This window comes from Callithrix jacchus, chromosome 5, assembly GCF_049354715.1.
Source record: "Callithrix jacchus isolate 240 chromosome 5, calJac240_pri, whole genome shotgun sequence".
NCBI lineage: Eukaryota > Metazoa > Chordata > Mammalia > Primates > Cebidae > Callithrix > Callithrix jacchus.
The window spans coordinates 144,786,599-144,807,633 of NC_133506.1; the positions used below are offsets into that span (position 1 = coordinate 144,786,599).

The window sequence follows — 21,035 nt, forward strand, 5'->3', positions numbered from 1 at the left end:
CAGGTGGGCGAGGCCAAGGCTCATGGGACTGCAGGGTGTGAGGAGGTACAGGCTCTTTCCTCTTTGGTCTCCCCATCTCTTGAGCTAACGTGCAGGAGCTGCATTCCAAGAAAAGCCCAGGGAGGAGAGCATGGGAGAATCAGCTTGGGGACCCCAGACCAGAGTGCTAGGAGGGGGATCAGAAGTCCATATTAACTACCTCTATTCTATCCAGCAGGGGGGCAGTAGGATGACTGAATGTTAGGTGGGGATCTGTTTGTGTGAGCCCTGGTGCCTGTTGAAGGTGGTGTAACTGACAGTAATCCCGCCTCACGTTTGCAGCCCACAGCCCCTTGCATTCAGGAGTTCCTCACCCTTCTGGCCGTGTGCCACACAGTTGTTCCTGAGAAGGATGGAGATAACATCATCTACCAGGCCTCCTCCCCAGGTGAGGGCTCTGGCCGGATACACCCTGCTGGCCCCTTTTCAGGAGACCTGGGTGTTGCCGTCATTCTTGGAGATGCTGCGGTGTAGCCTGCCCCACAGATCCGGCTGTCTGTTGCTGGCCTCACACTGTGGCCAGGCTGTGGCTACAGGTGTTAAAGCTGTAGAGAGCCCAGGATGGGCACTCCTGACTCTCATAACCCTTTAACAGCAAAGGGAGGACCCTGGTCAGGTTGCATTTCCCAGCAGAGGTGATTGGGCTTGACAGAACTCAGAAGACAGAATGGAGTTGGTTTCTTCCTCATCTCCCACATCTCTTAGATTATCCACCTGCTGGGGAAGCTGCATGGGGGTACTCTTTACCCACTTCCTGGGCTTGGGAATGCCACAGCACAATTAAAACACTGCCGGGAGGCCGAGGTGGATGGATCACGAGGTCAACAGATCGAGACCATCCTGGTCAACATGGTGAAACCCCATCTCTATCAAAAATACAAAAAATTAGCTGGGCATGGTGGCGCGTGCCTGTAATCCCAGCTACTCGGGAGGCTGAGGCAGGAGAATTGCCTGAACCCAGGAGGCGGAGGTTGCGGTGAGCCGAGATCACGCCATTGCACTCCAGCCTGGATAACAAGAGTGAAACTCCGTCTCAAAAAAAAACAACACTGCCTTGCTGGGAGGAGATATTTGGTGGGAATCGTGGGACTATTACTTAGGCTAATTGGAGAGAACTTGACCCCAAGCAAGAATAGCAGGAATATAAATCATTCTTGCCCTGGTGAATTAGCATGGACCCAAGTCCCCCCTCTAACAGAAGTGCTCATTTCAGAACCCTGGTGGTAGGAAGAGCTTCTCCACCCTGAGTCCTTACCACTGTGCAGATAACACCAGGCCTCCAGTAGAGTGGGCTTTGTTAATTTGAGAAGTGACACTAAACAGAATTCTGTCATTACCAGTGACATGTCAGTGTTTCACCAACTCCCAATTCACAGATGAAGCTGCTTTGGTGAAAGGAGCTAAGAAGCTGGGCTTTGTCTTCACAGCCAGAACACCATTCTCAGTCATCATAGAAGCGGTGAGTAACACACGTGTTCACGTTTCAGATCACCTGCCTTTGAGAAGCTTGTGCATGTGAAATGCCATGCCTGTTGTAAATATAACAGCTAAATGTCTCTTTTGGTGAAAAGTAAGACCTGTGAAAAACTGGAGTTAACATGATTATATTAGCTTGTTGGAGGTGTTTTGCATTGCAGGACTTTTTCTCCCTTAAAGATGCTTTTCCACGTATCTTTCATACACTGATGTGAAATCCTTTGTAGCAAAGAACTTCACAAATCTACTCTTTGTTCTATAATAATTGGGAAAATAACTTAGTGGCCCACTTTAGGGCAGGTTCTGCGTCTCTTTGTAGCCTCAGAGCCTAAGAGTTCTTAATCAGTGGGGCTTCACAGTCCACTGGGCTTCAGTCTCTTCAGCTGGGAGAGGAGTTAGAGCTTAAGATTTTTGTTGGTGTTGTTTATATGGAGTCTCACTCTGTTGCCCAGGCTGGAGTGCAGTGGTGCAATCTTGGCTCACTGCAACCTCTGCCTCCCAAGTTCATGCAATTCTCCTGCCTTGGCCTCTCAAGTAGCTGGGATTACAGGTGCCCACCACCAAACCTGACTAATTTTGGTATGTTTAATAGAGACTAGTTTTTGCCATGTTGGCCAGGCTGGTCTTGAACTCCTGACCCCACCTGCCTTGGCCTCCCAAAGTGCTGGGATTATAGGCCTGAGCCACCGCGCCTGGCTTTGATCTCTTTTATCTGTATGAGGGATCCCCCACTGCAACTGAAGTCAAGGGGTTTATACATTTTCTGATTTTCTTCTGAGTTTCCCTACCTACAGGCCAAAGGGAGAAATTTAGTGATAGGAAAATAACTGTATCAAGAAGATCAAATATGGACCATTCGAATGGGCAACAGGGGAAAACGACGGTTAGGACTGGTGAGGCAGTGGTGTTTTTCATGATGACCAGTTAGAAGGGCTGTTTTATTTTTGTCTGGATTGGTGATGAGGGTCTGAGGCTAGTCCCTGCCATACCTTGCCTTTCCCTATTCCTCCATTTGGGAAAGACTCAGGGATTATAGTTTTTGTGTTTGTGGATGCATTCTCAAATTCTAGACCTTTAATGCATTTTAAATTCGCTTCCAAACAGTATACTAACTGACGTGGCAGTACTGTAGTAAGTTTTTTCTTTTAGTTATATGTAAAACCTATAAAATATCATATCTTGTAAAATAAAAATGGCACATAAAACTGCCCATTTATTGGCGTCTTATGGAGTGCAGAGATGAGATCGTGTTTACTTTTACCCGGCTTATTTTAGTCAACGGAGGGAATTTAGCTTTGGGAAATATACCATCATTAAAAGTGGAATGAAGTACTGATTGACTATAGAGTTCCCTTACAGAAGTGTTTTAAAAATGAGGCCTTTCCCCTCCTTCAGTTTGAGGAGACTTTTAATCTTAACTGTAGGATTTTCAGTTGTGTGGGTGCTGCCGCATGTCTCTGTATTGCAAAAATGGAGGTTGGGGGTGGGGGGCTCACATCATAGGTGGGAGAAAGAAGAGAACAGGAGCTTCTACTTCACTCACAACACCAGATAAATAAGGAATCTAGAGAGCTTATTGGTGTTGTCCTCCTGGTATTACATGCTGGATTGACACCTCTTTGTTACCTCATTAACGTTTTAAGGTCATATTTCTGGGGGTCACAAAAGACTACCTGATTAGTTAGGACTCATAAATAACAATAATAAAAAGAATCCTATTCAACCATTTATCAAACCACCAATTCTCAAATTAGGAAAGAAAAAACCTACCGCATTATTACCAAGTCAGGAAAAAATTCTCAAATTCCTATGTATTTACATGAAGTGTCCTCACCAATAATCATAACAGCTGCATCCATGGGCTGCATGCAGTGTGGTTGATATAACCGTGGTGCAGAGAGGAGGTGGCTCCTGGGAGTGGCAGCTCTGGTGCTGGGTGGTGGTAGTAGCACTGGGTGTCTTTTGAATGGGGATATGATAGAAAGTAGGGACAGGCTGAGGAGAAAGGAAACGCGGAACTCATGGATCCAGAGAGGTGAATAAAGATTGATGAAAGCTGGCGGAAGTGGATCATTAGTTGTTTTATAGGACGCAAAGAGAAGGAGTGGGGAGTTGTGGGTGTGAAAATGATGCTTCCGTCATATATTTGGTAATTTGAATGTATTACTTCATTGATTATTTCTCTCAGCCCTAAGAGATGAGTGCTTTTGCTATGCCTAAGAAAGTCACAGACTTAAAGACAGAAACGGGATTCAAACTCACATGTAGTCAATGCCAAAGGCCACATTCTTTCCACTGTGAAGTGTTGGGGAAATGGAAAGATTAGATTAAAAATTTGAAAACATCATACACACCATCTGGAATTTTTAGATGGGAAAAACCTGTGACTTATGACATTCGAATTTAAAAGAATGCAAAGAAAAAGAGCATTTGATTGGTTGCTCAGAGACCAGGTACAGATTCACCATCTCTTACCTGCAAATTCAAAACCCAAATGCCTTTGAATTCCAAAAGATTTTTTTCTAAGTTTGGCGAATAGTTATTTGGCAGCAAAAACTAATCAGAACCAACGTGAGGCTGTTTGTCATCTTTATTAATCCCACTTCTTGTGATACGCATACATTTTGCTGTGGAAAGTGGATGTGTTGTGTAGCAGCATGTTACCCCAGACCCTGCTGGGGACATTATGGCGGATAGTCTAGGATGTGTGTATATATTTATGAAATTTGTAAAATCCTGAATTCAGAAGCATAACTGGGCCCAAGGTTTTTGACAAACCCGTGCAACTGGTGGTGTCCTTTATCACCTTCTCTTGGAAGTGGCTACACCAGACAACTGTTAGGACAGCCATTAGCACCGAAGAAACATGAGAAGCTTCTACCAGAAGAGGGAGCTCTTACCCCATCAGACTTGTGAGAAAACACTACATGTTGCAAGGGATTAGAAGGTGGGAAGAGAGAGCGGGCATAGGTCTGTTTATGCTTGGGAGACAATTCCTCTGAGAGTTTAATACTTTGCACCTCAGGTAAGAGCCTATTTTTCTTCCTTTAGATGGGCCAGGAACAAACATTCGGAATCCTTAATGTCCTGGAATTTTCTAGGTATGTTTCTCTTCGTACAGTTGAAATAAAATACTTATATTTATTTACCAACTTCATCAGAGTGTTTACATGACTATATGCTATGATTAAATATAGTTCTTAAGTATTAAATATAATAAATGTATCTCCATAAACTCTCTTCTCCTTGAAATTTGTGACTGTCATTAAAGAAAGTGAAGTAGATTATTTTTCTTTGTTTTATTCAAGAGAAATGCTCTAGTTCTGTGTCCTCCTTTTTCTTTAGATTTCCAGAGCCTGATGTTCTTGCATCAGCAGCTGCAGACATGTCTGAATAGTTTGGAGCATGTGATGAGGGCATTATTTTCATTGGCATTTCCCAAGTCCCATGAGGTCATTCCTCTTGCTCCATTGGAGCACTCCTCTCGAGATCTGAGAAACTGACAAATGATGACAGATGAGATCGGTCCATCCCATTAGAGGCTGGGTCCATGTAGGGCAGTTTTCCTGGACTTCCTCAGTACAATTTTTAAAAGTAAGACCCAGGAATATTTGTTGGACATTTTGTACGCATAAGACATTCATAATTTGTTATAAGGAAACATATCTCAAATTTTGTTTCTTTGCCTCTTTTGGAATTGTCAGTGCTAAAGCAAGGTTCTGTTATCTCAAAAGCATCTTTACCTGTTATTGAAATTAGGTGGATTTTTAAATAACCTTTGTTAAATGATTCACAAATTGTTTGCTCTATCTGCTTTGTATGCTATTTTTAATAAAGATTAGTTTTTTTTAATCTTTGTGTAGGAAATACTTTCCAGCCCTAGTCTTTAGTTTTAGGATCACAGGCTTGGACTTGGAGTATGGGGAGGGGAGGAGGGATGGCTGATGACGGTGGTGGCTCATGTAGAAAGTGGTCACAGTGTCCCTGCAGTGGAGGTGAGCGACGTGTTAGGCATCTCTTCAGACCGTTTTGTGCCCCATCTTTTGTTGGAAACTGTGCAGTTCCCTGTGACTGCATTAACTGGGGCCAGAATTATTAGACAAACAAGGAGGAGGAGTAAAGGGAGTTAGATAAAAACAACTGAATATGGATAGAGACATAAGGATTATTAAAATGTGTACATATATATATATATATATATATATGGGAGAATAAGAACAGAAAGATTATTTGTGGTTATAGTGATGATTCTATCTCTTTTTCATGGATTCATCTTTTTCCCAATGCCCCTTAATCTTGATAATACGCCCTTGAAGCAGTTGCTTTACACATTGAAAAACTGAAACATGGGTTTCAAAAACTGTGAGGCGTGCCCACCTTTGAGATAGTTGAGAGAAAATGCAAATCCAGGTCAGCTAGAGTGCTATGGGTTAGGATGTTGGAATTCATCCAGAGCTGAAGAGAGACTCTTCCCAACTCTTAGGGACTTACAGTCCATTGGAAATCGCTGCACTGAAAGGCCATAGACATGAGCGATCTAGGGCCTTCTGTAGTTGGAGTGTGCTTCAGGGGGATAAAAAAATGTAGGCAAAGGAGGATCAGAATGTGCAAAAGAGGAGAATGGTGAGTCCCATGTTTGCTCAAAGCCTGATGGTGGTGCGTCGGAGGTTTGGTGGGAGATGAGGTGAGGCTGCTCAGGTGGATGGAGAACAGGAAGAAGAATTCATAGGCAGTGGAGACTCACTGTGGGTTTGGTGGGTGAGGATTGGATAGGAGGAAAGATGTGTGAGGAAGTCGTGGTGAGGGGAGAGAGAGTTCCTTGGTGCCGAATTGGGAGTGTTCTGTGGATTTGTGATTTCTTTCTACTCCAGTTAAAAGATGACACAGGGAGGAGCTTTCGAGTTTAGTGGGTCTATACCGAGTCTCCCACTTTGTTACCTGCTGGGCAGGTTTACTCAATAGCTTAGAATGTAGAGTCAGCAATCAATCAGATGTGCACTGTCAGTGCTGGAATTCTCCTTTTCTGTTTTTCCTCCTCTAAATAGCGGTGCTAGTTCATTTTCATGGCAGGGAAAGAAGCAGGTTTATGTTCAGAAGATGTAAATAAAAAGAGTAGGAGATACAGTCAGGTCCTACTTTGAGGAAAAGGGTAGGGAAAGGTAGAGCTTGGCCGTTTTTAGGAGCCCAGACTGCCTTTTGTTTTGGTTGGTGTTCAGCCGTAGGACATGCATCCTGAAAGCAGACCAGTGCTGACTTTTGTTTTTCACTCTCCCAGTGACAGAAAAAGAATGTCTGTAATTGTTCGAACTCCTTCAGGACAACTTCGACTCTACTGCAAAGGCGCTGTAAGTATCGGAGAAGCCTTGTGCATATAGCAGAGTTCCTGGCAGCTTTTCTCATCTGCTGCTTTTCCTAACTGCTTTCCTCATCATTCCTTTATTGTTTGCCCAGAAGATGAAAGGCTCTTTCAGGTAGGCTGCGAAGTTGACTTAGTAGTAAAAGCCCACTGAAGATAATGGTGGTTCAGGGCGCTGTGACAAAGATGGCTAGTTTAAAGCTTACTTTTAGCTATAGATGGTTTCAGAAATAGTGACTCCAAGTGTCATGCAAAATCCTTATAATGTGAATTCTTATTCCAGTTTTACCAGCGTTGTGTGTTGACTTTGAGAAGATAAAGTAGTTTGTATTGACCTATGATCCTCTTAAGTACTCTGATATATAGTGGTTCTCTAGCACCTCTTCTTCTCAATCGTTATGGGTTTTTCCATGCATCACAGAGAGCTGTGTTGTAGGTACAAAGGCAATGTGCATGTGTAGCTGCATTCTTACTGCCCCTTTTAGTCAGTTTCCTAGGTCAGGCTTTTTGTCCTGTCTACCTTCTGGTAACCAAATCTAAATGGTTTATCGCAAAGGAAAACTGTTATTGCTTATGAATCTCACTTATAAAACTATATCCTGTTAAATTGTAGTCTTATGTATTGAGGAAAAGAATCATTAAGCTTATTTTATTTGACTCTGTCAAGAATACAAAGCTCTCCTAGGATTAGTTATTGGTTGACAGTATTACTAATCTTTACCAGTTGTGGCAAGAAGGATGCTTTTATCTGAGTACATGATGACTAGAGCTTTAAAAATGAAGGAATTCTAAAAGCATTATAATTGGACTTACTAAAGAATTCTGTGTTTTTAGTAAACTGACTTGAATTGAGCTCATCTAGGTTTTGTTCTCATATGGTATATTTTTTAAACTTGTTGTTTATTCATTTGACACTGTATTCTAAGTAACATATCAGTACCAAAGGCGTCAGCGTGAAGTGGTAGAGAGAGGAGGGCCCTCAGTATAGAAGAGGTGCATATGAAAAGGCTGCAAAGGTGTATTTTGTTTTTATAGGATTTAATTCTCTCCAAAAACCAAACTCAGTTTAAGAAAATTTTTGTAGTACCTTAAAACTATGCAATTTGTAACATATTTGGTGGATTATCTGTGGAATCTGGTCCCCCAACTGTGCTTGCCAGTCATAGAAATAGTCACAGACAGAGGAGCTGTGCACCTGTGTGTTTCAGCACCCAGTGGGCTGTGCCCTCCCTGCTTAGGTGCTCCTTCCGTGTTGGGAAGCTAGATTGTACCTGAATAACTTAAGATGTGCATTTCACCCTTTCCCCTTCTGCACAAAGGCTTGATAAACTTTGGGATATGAGTTTTGCAAATTTTGGTGACTGTAGGCACCCGTGTGTCCCAATGATTCTTCTGTATCTCGGTTCTCCCAGGATGTTTCTGTTTGGCTTTTAAGATACAGATTTTGGTTTTCTTGGACACATTCATACCCAATTTGTTTTCCAAAGCTCATGCCTGAGCCCAGCCAAGTGCTAAATTCCTGCTTCCCCACTCAGGTATCCTCATGGGTGTTGGATAAACAGAAACAAAACCACGCTTAGCATGCTGGCTGGAAGGTTTACTGAAGGGTTTGCCAGTCATAACATTTCCCTTTTTTATAGGATAATGTAATTTTTGAGAGACTTTCGAAAGACTCGAAATACATGGAGGAAACATTATGCCATCTGGAATACTTTGCCACAGAAGGTAAGTGGAATTTGGAAATGCTGCTTTTGACCATTAGAGCTGTACTTTCAGGCATGTTGTCTTGCTTTCCAGGAGCACATTTTTCTAGTGCCTGCTGTGTCCCCTCCTGTGCCCATGGCAGTGACAATATGCATAGCCAAATCCAAACTCGGTTACCTGTAGATGCCTCTGTCACTTATCAGCAGTGGTGCAGAGGGAGAGGCAGACCAGTGCGCAACATGTAGAATCACCTTTAGTTACTAGTCCTTTTCTCAGAAAACTCATGTGGTTATTTTCCTGGCCCTCTCTTGGTGTCCTTATGTCACTGGCTTATCCATGACTTAAGGAAATAATAATTCATGGAATCCATAGTGAGCAGGAAAGGAATTCCCTGGAAGGCTGTAAACAACACTGACGTCAGGTGTTCCTGCTAGCGAGTGTCATGATAGCTGGAGCTCAAGTGCTGACTGCTGCTTTCTGGCCTTGGTGTGTTCCCCTGGCTCTGCATGCATGCACATGTGAGCACACGCACACGCATGTGTATGGGTGTGGTTGCCTGGAAGCCTGGATTTTTCATGAGTTAGCACATGGGGCCATTTCTTGCTGTCTTGAAACGCACTTCTCACCTTCTCTGCTTGCCGAAACCTGCGGACTGCACGCAGATCATGCCCAGCTCCTGAACCTCTCTGCTATGGAGAATTCACTCTTCTGACTTCTCATGCACACTCTCAAACTTACAGAAGAGGTAGTTTATACTAGAATACAGGAGAGTTGTTTTTAAATTTCCCTTGGTAGATGTGGGAGTGTTGAATTAGAGGGAACTAAAGCAGAGCGTCTCTTCAATTTTTTGAGCATGCTGATGGAAAAGGGAGCACAGGCTGTCCCCTGGGAGGTCGCATGTTCTGCCTGCCTCCATTCACCAGTGGCTGTCTTGCAGGCTTGCGGACTCTCTGTGTGGCTTATGCTGATCTCTCTGAGAATGAGTATGAGGCGTGGCTGAAAGTCTATCAGGAAGCCAGCACCATATTGAAGGACAGAGCTCAACGGTTGGAAGAGTGTTACGAGATCATTGAGAAGGTAACCACACACGATACAGTCGTTACAGCTCCATGAAGGACTTAACCACCTATTTCACAAAGTCTTTGAACAGGAATCCTATTAGTATATAGGGATGGTCTCCTTTCTTGTGTGTTAATGAACCATTAGCTCTGAATCATTTTCTTTGCTTTAAGAAGCCCTTAATTTTCCTGGTTTTTTCTGAAAGGTTAGCCACCCTCAGCTAAGCATTAATGATAGCTCAAGAAATATCAGGTCAAAAACAGCATTAGTGACTCTCTGGGTTTGTTGAAGATTAGGCTTACTGAGATTAGCTCACCTGTTGAGTTACACAAGCAATCGGAATGCTGCGGACGCTGCTTAGATGTTATTCTCACACTGACTTAGTCTAATAATACCTAAGCTTTGCCGTCGCTGCTCACAGTGCCTACTTGGGTTTGGTCGTTGTTTTTCTTTTCAGTTTATCTGTAGACATTAGCTCGTTTTCAGTTTATTGGTTTCCTTCAAGTCTGGGAGCTGGGTTTCAGCTTGTTGTTTCATATTGGCAGCCATAGAGTCATCCAATTTCCAGTTTCTGTAATTAAAAAAAAAAAAGTACGGAGACGGGGTTTCCCTCTGTTACCCAGCACCCATGCTAGAATGTAGTGGTGCAGTCATAGCTCACTGCAGCCTCAAACTCCTGGGTTTGAGCTAACCTCCCACTTTAGCCTTCCGTGTAGCTGGGACTACAGGCTCATGCTACCATGCCTGGCTAAGTTTCATATATTTTTTTTTATAGAGATGGGGTCTTGCTATGTTGCCCAGGCTGGTCTCAAACGCCTGAGCTCAAGCAGTCCTTATGCCCTGGCCTCCCAAATCCCAAAGTGCTGGAATTACAGGTGTCAGCTACCATGTCTGGCCTGGTTTCCATAACTTTGAAACCATCACCTATTTACTTTTTTCATTCCTTTGTTGGTTTCAAAAAATTCTTCTCTGCTTTTTTATACTGTTTTTTGTTTAAGTTTTATATTCAGTTATTTATATTGAGTCATTTTAATGTACTGAATTAAAATAAACTGAACAAAACTGAATTCAGGTGTTTCTTTGCCCTGTTTTACTAGAAATAGCCACAATTATTTTTAGAATTAGAAATAGGTGACATGCCTATAGTGGATGCTCAAGAGGTAGTTAGATCTTCCCACAGTCTGTGACCAAGCAGAGATGCTATGTCCTGGAGAGGCTTGGGATGTGGTGGGTATGTGGAGCAGGCCCTTTGTACGTTCTCTGGAATCTGCCAGACCAGCAGGTACAGCATGGACAGCTGGAGGGAACCACACATCCACATCCATCCTCAGCATGAGCTAATCTGCCCTGGGCCTTGAAGAGGACCCAAAGGGGCAACATTTTATAGCTACCCTCAATCTTAAGATACTTGGATGTTTTTTTCTCTCACTGTTAAATCCTTGGAACCACAGGCCTCTTACTCGTATTCTGCCAGGTAAGCATATCATCTAGAATGAGTTCTCCCCTTCGTTAAATGTGATATAATGTGCTACTCATTAGTGGACTGAGAGGGAGGGCTCAGGTACTGTCAGAGTCCTCAGGATAACCTGCCCATGTGCTCTGCTGCCAGACAGTTTCTATTGTAACAAGCCTCTGTGTCAAGAAATCAGTGATGACTACTGGGCTGCCTGCGTGTGTAGAGTGCGTCCACCATTGCAAGGCATTTGGAAATGCCACCATCTAGATGCCATCTGCAGACACAGGAATAAAAGAGGAAATAGAACAACTGTCTCAGAACAGTTTGATTGCCTTTCTTTGTCAGAATTTGTTAGTGCTATTCTTAAGTCTGTGCCAGTCTTTACCTGAAGATATTTTTTCAATCTAGAATTTACTACTACTTGGAGCCACAGCCATAGAAGATCGCCTGCAAGCAGGAGTTCCAGAAACCATCGCAACTCTGCTGAAGGCAGAAATTAAAATATGGGTGTTGACAGGAGACAAACAGGAAACTGCAATTAATATAGGTAAATTATTTTTAAAAATAATTTCCTGATGCTGGCTTTTGTATTGGTTTTTCAAGTATCTTGTAAATGTGTCTAACTGTGCCAAATTCATGGACAGGTGATGTTTTATAGGACTTTTCATTCACAAGGCTAAGAAAAATTGATCCAAATCAAATAAAGATGCCCTTATGCCTATTATGAACATTAAAACTATCTTAGTTCCTAGAAAAGAATTAAACACACTTACATAGGTCATAGAATTCAGGATCTGACAACTTTGATTTTCTTGTTGCTTTCTCCACAAAATTCTAGTCTGAGACTAAGAGAGCTTGTTTTCACTAGCTTTAAGTATGCATTACTATATTATAACCATTTTAATGGGCTTTTCTCAGGGCCTAGCGTCTTTCTCTTCCAGCTTGGTTGACAATTTTCTTGCTTACAGAGCATCACAGAGATGAAAACTGAAGAAAAGAATTTAATCAGGGTGACTCTGCCATTGTTAAAGGAGCATATTTTAAGTTTGAAAAGGAGTTGCAGCTACTCACATTTAAAATATCTAATCTTGATTCTTTGAAATATTTAAACATTACCTGGTACTTTGATCACCGTTATGGTGTAACAAGACCCGGTGCATATGTGGTGAAATGAACACATAAGGACTGCGTAACTTACAGTATCTTGCTAGAAATAGACTCTGTTTCTAGATTTGTTTGTATGTCTGTGCTCTGTGTCGTAGAAAGAAACCTGCTAGAGCCTCTGTGTTTAAGTGACTGTAGTCCTTATCAGAGTAGTCTTCTTGGAATATTTTCACCATAATCCAAGGGTGTCCCTTTCCTGAAAAACCTTATCTTTGAATCAGTTTTGTCTCTCTTATAACCTCAGTTGGGATAATACCTGCCTTCTTGGGTAAATTTGATTAAAAAAACAGTCAAAAGCCATGTAATCATTTCTTGTCAGGGATATAGCTGATTAAATGAGAGTTGGGCTCCCAAACAACTGAAGTGAAGCCCATAAGAGGGTGGTGTGGGATTCATAAACAGTCCCTGAAGTATCAGCCATGGACTTTGTCCCTGGATTTGTGCTGGCTGTCGCTCAGAGGCGTGGCTTTGGGGAAGAGTATTTGCTTTTGATATACTGTATTTCTGTATAAGCATATGGATTGGCCCTTTGTGTATTATTTTTCACAGAAAGTTAGGCTAAAACACCTGCTATGGATCTGTGGCCCCTGTTGTTTACAGAGGGCACGCTAAGTTGACTGCTACTCTGAAATACTTACCTAAAATTTAGGTGGTATGCTTTCCACCCTCTTAGAGCAATGTGAAAAAAGAGGGGATCACCCCTCAAGTTAAAATCGAGCCGCAAGGTGGTAACCTTTCTAGTTTTCCAGACCTTGAGTGTTCCTGCTGGACTAATAACCTATGCAGGTCACTGCCCTAGACTCAACTACCTTCAGTGTGTTCTTAGCTGTGCCCTGGCTGGAAAAGGGCCACAGCCCCCTCTCACCACCTCTCATCCACACCGCCCAGCCCCTGGGAGGACACGCAGCCCTTTTTTTTGCGTGTTCATTTTGTTATACCTGAGCATATCTAGCTAAGTTTGGGATAAACACAAGAGAAAGCAAAGCACTGAAAATCGACCCAGAAAACACAAATAAATTGTTACTTGAAAAGGAAAGTTTTACTTGTATGCAGTGAGGCTGCTCTGAGCCTTGTGAGATAATTGATACCTGTCCAAACAATTTTTAAAAAATCATATTATTTTGTACTTTTTTCTAAGAGTGTATAGTAACGTGTAGTGCTGGTGCCAGGACCACTCACATCAATTGCTATCTCTTGATCTTTCTTAGCAAATACTCCCCAAGGCCACTAGAAGATGATGCTTTATAAGCTGATGACTTTTTGTCAAAGTCTTGTGTTTATCCTGGAGGCTTTCTCTATTCATGGTTTATCTAGTGGATCAGTCAGATTCAAACATATATTGGGTGTTACTAGGTAAGCCTCTAACAGCTAGAGAATTGATTTCTTGGAGAGAGCTATGTCTGAATGGTTTATTTACTTCGCCTTTGGAACTCAAGTTTGTAGCTCTGGGTGAGGCGGAGAATTTAAATGTCGTTTTATGATTTAAGGTGTCTGTTGAGCCTACAAATGATGCAGAAGGCTTAGGAAAGCATGTATGTCCAGACATGTCATTAGACTTCTCAGTGTCAGACCACAGGTGGCGGCTGTCAGCAGTATGAGGTCATGCTCCAGATACAGGGTGTTTTTAAGCCTGTTTTCTAGTCATCTAGCCCTCATACCCCTGGTAGTATTAATCATTATTGACCTGTCTCCCATAATACTTCACATTTTCATGCAACCTGTGTGGGTTTTAAGGTATCCAGAAGATATTTGGGAAGATCAAATATGTAGCAGTTCTCCTTCTAGATGAAAAAAGGGAAACAGAGCAAGTAAATAGAGTGTCTGGCACAAATGCCAGGCACTATACTAGCAGTGTTTTCTGAAAGTTCTTTTTAAAAAAATCTTTACATATGAACAGTCCCTTTTTTTTTTTTTTTAACTATACTTTAAGTTCTGGGATACATGTGCAGAATGTGCAGGTTTGTTACACAGGTATACACCTGCCATGGTGGTTTGCTGCATCCATCACCCCGTCATCTACATTAGGTATTTCTCCTAATGCTATCCCACCTCCAGCCCCCGACTCCCGACAGGCCCTGGTGTGTGATGCTCCCCTCCCTGTGTCCATGTGTTCTCATTGTTCAGTTCAGCTCTCATTTATGAGTGAGAACATGTGGTGTTTGGTTTTCTGTTCTTGTGTTAGTTTGCAGAGAATGGTGAGCTTCATCCATTCCCTGCAAAGGACATGAATTAGTCCTTTTTAATGGCTGCATAGTATTCCATGGTGTATATGTGCCACATTTTTTTTAGCCAATGTATCATTGATGGGCATTGGGTTGGTTCCAAGTCTTTGCTATTGTGAACATTGCTGCAACAAACATACATGTGCCTGTGTCTTTATAATAGACTAAATTATAATCTTTTGAGTATATACGCAGTAATGGGATTGCTGGGTCCAATGGTATTTCTAGTTCTAGATCCTTGAGGAATCGCGACACTGTCTTCCACAATGGCTGAATGAATTTACACACCCACAAACAGTGTAAAATTATTACTGTTTCTCCACATCCTCTCCAGCATCTGTCTCCTGACTTTTTAATGATTGCCATTCTAACTGGCTTGAGATGGTATCTTACTGTGGTTTTTATTTGCATTTCTCTAATGATCAGTGATGTTGAGCTTTTTTTTTTTCATATGTTTGTTGGCTGCATAAATGTCTCCTTTATGAAAAGTCTTATAGCTCGAGGAGAAAATTCTATGTTTCCCAAGGCTATATTCTACTTAAGACCAAACTGGTACTAGGTCTCAGGGCTCTTGACTTCTGGTATGGGGCTTATTTAGAGGGATTCATATAGCTTTTGCAAAGAATGTTTTCTTAAATCTGATATAGAAGACCACAGAGAATGGTACTATAGTTCATCCATTCTAAGGCGCACATTGTTTTTACATTTTAATGTCTCTGAAATGGGGATGCCTTACAGTTATTGACTCTTATGCTTTTGATCAGCAGCATGATCTTAGTGGTATGTACTGTAAGAGTTCATCTTTAGATTTGGTGACATAATTATGTTTGGTGTTTGGGGGTGTTGACTCTTTTAGAGTTTGGTTTTTTAATATATATGTCTCATAGTTTGAGAATTTATTTTTAAACTTTAACTTTTTGTTCATACCTTGGAAAAAAAATACACTTAGTCAAATCAAGTTCCAGGACATATGTGTCTCCTGTGAGCCAGTGAATTTTATGTTGATCGACAATCATCTTGCATATAGGTTTTAGTAGTTTGAAATTGGCATGTTGCCGGAATCCTGCAATGCTGTGCTTGAATTATGCTAACTAGCTCTGTTTTGAGGAGTTGGTGGTTTTCTTTTTTAACTTAAAAATTTGGCATCGGCTGGTCTAAAGTAAAATTTCAGATGTAGCCCTTATGAATCTCTTGGTGGTCATTTCCTTATTACCACTGCATGAAACATCTATTAAATAGTTATGCAATAGATGTGGAGTTTTTAGAGTGTGTAATTTTTTTTTAAATGGATGTTGGATGAGTGAGAACAAAATCCTAGTGTGTATTCCATTTTAAAGTAATTAAGTTGGAATTAGCTTTCATCTTAAACCATTTCTGAATTAGAATTCCAAGTCTCTCCCCCACCCTCCCTGCATTTTCTTACCCATCATTTGATACTTTTAAACCATTTCTTATGGTCTTAGAGGTTTATTTTTTAAATTTTAATACATTTTATTGTGTATATTTAAGGTAAACAACATGATGTTATTAGATACAGATAGATTATCTTTGAAGTTGAGTTTTAGGAAGTGACTAAATATATCGCTTGCCCCTCCTATAAATTGCCTGTACATTTTCTTGTTCGTTCAAGGGAAGGCGCGTTACCATTCTCAGGTAAAGCCGGACTGACTGCCATTTCTCACAGACGTTTCAGTCCTGTATTTCTTGATTACCTGCAGCTAACACTGTAGCCAGGTGCCCCACTATAAGCTTGGGAACTTATACTCCACACTTGGGGGATGAGTTAATCATGAGACAAATCAGAGAATGAAATATATGAGGCAGTACCAATAGTGCAGTGTAGATGTTAATCATGACGAGCTTTTGTAATAGTTACTAGCAAATGTTATCAGTTATGTGCCAGATACTATGCTAAGCCCTTTACATATGTTTTATATTTAATTTCCTTGGATAATTTAAAAGGCATTATCCCCCTTTAAAGATAAAACTGAGGCACAGAGAGATGAAGTAACTTAGCCTAGATCACACAGATGTGAGAAAGCTGAAAATCTGAGCACTTAACTGCAACTCACAATATTCATTTCTTAAAAGGAAAAATATGAGTTGTAGTAAAGAACCAGGGAAGTCTTCCTGGATGAGACAGGTTTAAAACTTGAGCCTTCAGAATTTTTTTAAAACAAAAATGACCGAGTATAGAATGAGTCAGGATAAGATGAGGTGAGGCAGCACGTTCTTCTGTGTGGTGAGGGTTCCCAAGAAGGGCCTGAAGGGTCTCAAGGGAGAGGTGCCCAGGTGTGTGGTCCACTGACAAGGCCTCAGCTCTCCCTAGTTCTCTGGATAATGAGGGGCACTGGATGAGCTCTCTTTGATCGCACGTGGAATAGCCTAAAAGACCCTCTTTTGTCATGCATTCTTGTTGTCTGCCAGTGTTTTTCATACACGCAAACACTGACTGACCAGATTCTCTGTAGAGCTGTTGGGACCCAGGAACGTGCTTACTGCCCATTGGTACCATGTTGAATCCAGTGATGATGTGATCTCAGGTACATAGTTTGTAAGGATACATTGTTCCTGACTTTTTCAACAGTGTCTTCAGAGAAGTCTGGATTTGTTATCAAAACCAGTGTTCTCCTTTTTTAAGGAGGAAACTGGTTGAGAGAGCTGAGAGATTTGGTTTGGTAATACTTTTTAGTATGAAGCATTATCTTATTGTGTTAAAATCAAATCCTGCTGTAAGTACCATAGACTCTGTAATATTTTGGTTTCTTTGAATGTTGATTATACTCAGGTAGTAGAAAGACTAAACCCTTTTGGAGTATACTGTTAATTTCAGCTGTAGTAAAAAGTGAAATCCCAGCGGTTCTCCTCTCAGTCATTTTATGGCCGTCTTGTTAGATTGCGAGATTAAAGAAGTAGACCTCAATTTACAAGTGTGGATTGACATTCTATACTTGGCTCTTCTCCAATAGCTGATCTCATTTATCCAAAAACATTAGAAATCAAGCACACCAAATGTGGATTGACACAATTTAATTTGCTGTGTTAGTTAAGCCACAATTAGCAGGGTTAAACTTCCATGGTCTGTCTAGTGCGAGTGCTCCAAGTGATAATTCTCTAAGCAAAATCTCACTTCAGTATCCAAACTAAAAACAACAAAAAAAACCCTTAACTTGTTTCTTCTCAGAAGCCTTTAGTTTGTATATTTAAATTTATGAATGTGTCCGTAGTTTTTTTTTTTTTTTTAATTTCCCTACCCCCTGCCATGGCTAGAAAAAAAGGACTTAAGAGTTTTTCCATAATATCTTTGTGTAGCTTCAGTTGTCAAATGGCATTTTGCTTAAATTGAAAAATATAAAGCAGCAAGCAAGGGCTTAAAAATTACAGCCAGCTTCTGCAGCTGTTGTTCAAATAAAAAACTACCAGTAAATCCTTTTGCATTAGTTACACTAAATTTGTAACAGTCTGCATTGCATGAAGTTGCTGGAAGTCTCTGGGGAGGAAGAAAGAGTAAATCTAACATAGAGGGAAATGATTAAAGTTGCAATATCCCCTTTGCAAGTGGAAAGAAAATGTAAACCTCCCCTTTGGACCTAATCTAACAACTTAAAGAAAGGAAGAATGCATTTGTAAAATTTTAATGGGAAACAAAGAGTTTGATTATTCTAGTCTTACCAGGCAGAGTTTTTAATGGCATTTTGAAAGGGTCTCACTTTTATCCATCACTGCTGTTAAAATACAGACTTGAACTAGTTTGTAGTTTGTAAATGTATAGAAAATTGCTTCTTGCTTCCCCTCTGTGTTTTTTAGAGATTTAACAGGTATTTGCCCATGTGGTGTTGTGATTTAAAATTATTCAGTTTGTTGGCCGGGTGCGGTGGCTCACGCCTGTAATCCCAGCACTTTGGGAGGCCGAGGTGGGTGGATCACGAGGTCAAGAGATCGAGACCATCCTGGTCAACATGGTGAAACCCTGTCTCTACTAAAAATACAAAAAAAAAAAAAAAAAAAAAATTAGCTGGGGCATGGTGGTGCATGCCTATAATCCCAGCTACTCAGGAGGCTGAGGCAGGAGAATTGCCTGAACCCAGGAGGCGGAGGTTGCGGTGAGCTGAGATCACGCCATTACACTCCAGCCTGGGTAACAAGAGCGAAACTCCGTCTCAAAAATAAATAAATAAATAAATAAAAATAAAATTATTCAGTTTGTTTTAGTTTTAAAAACAATATGTGTTTAACAAGACAAGTAATCTGATTCCCTTGAGATAACTATTGTCAACAGCCTTGACTGTCTTTCTTATATTGCTTTAAAAAATTAACATTTGGATGAAAAGCCATAATTTTTTTGATCTCTGAGGTGCTTTACAAAGTACTCTACATGACAGTCCTTAGGAAGGATGTACTTTCTGAAATAAACAAAAATTTTTTACTGTTTCCTTTAACCTCTTCATTCCCCAAAAACCCACCACAACATGGTTTTTCTTGGTCTTAATTTTTGTCTATCTTGAATTTCATTTTGTGCCTGTTATGAGGATTTCTTAGGGATAAAAAGAGAACCTGCTGAGTAGGACTGAGCACATAAATGCAGCAGTTCTGATCCTTGTCCCTCAGTTAAATGCCGTCTTCTTTTCTAGCCACATGTAGCCTCTGTGGGAAGGATGTCTTCTTCTCTGTCCTGTGAGGAGAATCCTGGCTCCCCCTGGCTATAGGAATAGTACTGGCCAAGCCTTTCCTTGAGATTGTCACGTGCTTGCTTGAAGATTGATGATTGATTTCCCTTTTCTATAGTCATTAATCCATTATCTTAAGATGCTGAGACAAAACTAATTGTGAGGGCCGATTTTCTGTGGGGGAGGATTTTTTGTTTTGCTTTTTCTCAATGAGAAAGATTGAGTTCTGGATTGGTGGAAAGCACAAGTCTTCGCTAATCCCCCAAGGCACTGAGAGGACTCAGAGTGATCTGAGAGACAGACCATTCCCCTGGCGGACACCTCTAGTCTTGGAGTTGCTAGATCCCTCTCCCCTCCACAGAGGGTGTGAACTGGAGGGGAGGCATCCCAAGAGGCGCTCAGCTTGGTCCATGAGTGCTCACCCAGGGCAAAATGTGAGTGGGAAAGAGCCCAGGGCTTCCTAGAAAATATGTTCTATGCTGGGAGGGAAAGCAAAAAAAAAAAAAAAAAAGTCTTGCTTAACCTGTAGAGGTAACTGTACTGGAAAATGAAAAGAAATTGTTGATAAAAACTAGGAGTACTTTTTTTCCAAATAAGCCTTTAAAAAAAATTTTTTTTGAAATGTAGATTAATTTTTTACAGGAAAAGTGACTCCCTTAGTATATTCCTTTGAAACTTGTTGTGAGAAGCAGCTACTGTTGTAAAGGAAGGGAGGGAGCTGGCTATTCCAGTGGGCATGTGTGTGCTGATTTAGGGGCACCATTGGGGTCCATGGACCTACCTTCCTAAAGTGTTCACTGTTACTTTAGACAATCCAAGGCTTATCTTAATGTTATACAAGGATAACAGAGATCAAGAAAAATCCACAGAAAATTGGAAAGTATTTATTTTATCCTTTAGTTATAAAGACATTCCCAACTGGTTTTATCCAGTCTGTCTACAAGAATTAAAATCAATTTAAGTTACTTTTCCTCCCCCTCACTCTTACCCTTTTCCTCTGTGTGAGCCAGTAGACTTAAAGTGGCAGATACGATCAAGGAGTCGGAATTTAAGGAGCTCACAGAAGGAAAGAGAAATTCACATGTTGTCTCTTCCTCCACTTCAGGGTATTCCTGCCGACTGGTATCGCAGAATATGGCCCTTATCCTATTGAAGGAGGACTCTTTGGATGTAAGTAGCTTTTCGAAGCTGTATTTTCTAGAACTGCATTAAACTCTTTGTTTCTACTATCATTGATAACTAGGGATCATGTTTTGCTAAAAAACAATTATGAAACAACTGTGTTTATTTTCTGTTCATATTAATATTTATGAAGGGATGTCAGAAAGCCTTATCTTTAAACATCAAAACAGTAAGCTTAGAATAATGCCTCATGATAAAACTTTTATTCATCTAGAATTGTGCATTTAAAATGGGATGGTTTCAATCTTGTTTAGCTTGAATCATTAAATATGAAATATTAATGAAACCTGTTATGACCTACATTACATGGTGATGGTTAACTTCACTGTAAGTTACTATGGAGACATGCATGATTTTCTTTCTAGCACAAACTTTAGAATAAAGCTAATATTTAAGTGTTAAGTGTTGTTTAAATTTATATAGTAAAGCCAGGTGCAGTGGCTCATGCCTATACTCCCAGCATTTTGGGAGGCAGAGGCAGAAGGATCGCTTGAGCCCAGGAGTTTGAGACCAGCCTATGCAACATAGTGAGACTCCATCTCTACAAAAAATGGAAAAATGGGCCAGGCATGGTGGTATATGCCTGTAGTCCCAGCTACTTGGGAGGCTGAGGCTGGAAAATTGATTGAGCCTGGGATGTGGATGCTGCAGTGAGTCGTGATCATGCTACTGCTTTCCAAACTCGGTGACAGAGTGAGACTCTGTCTCAA

The 21,035-nt window shown here is 41.0% G+C and overlaps 1 protein-coding gene across 8 annotated transcripts in view; it reads left to right on the forward strand.

The window, feature by feature from the left end:
• Nucleotides 1-21,035, forward strand: part of ATP8A2 (ATPase phospholipid transporting 8A2) — a 660,345-nt gene that overhangs the window by 182,524 nt on the left and 456,786 nt on the right. For all 8 annotated transcript variants that reach the window (XM_035302377.3, XM_078375201.1, XM_078375203.1 and 5 more), the window contains 8 exons: nt 322-427; nt 1,416-1,498; nt 4,567-4,616; nt 6,791-6,860; nt 8,512-8,596; nt 9,513-9,652; nt 11,499-11,637; nt 20,249-20,313. In XM_035302377.3, the coding sequence (XP_035158268.1) occupies nt 322-427; nt 1,416-1,498; nt 4,567-4,616; nt 6,791-6,860; nt 8,512-8,596; nt 9,513-9,652; nt 11,499-11,637; nt 20,249-20,313 (738 nt within the window). The remainder of the gene's footprint in view (nt 1-321; nt 428-1,415; nt 1,499-4,566; nt 4,617-6,790; nt 6,861-8,511; nt 8,597-9,512; nt 9,653-11,498; nt 11,638-20,248; nt 20,314-21,035) is intronic.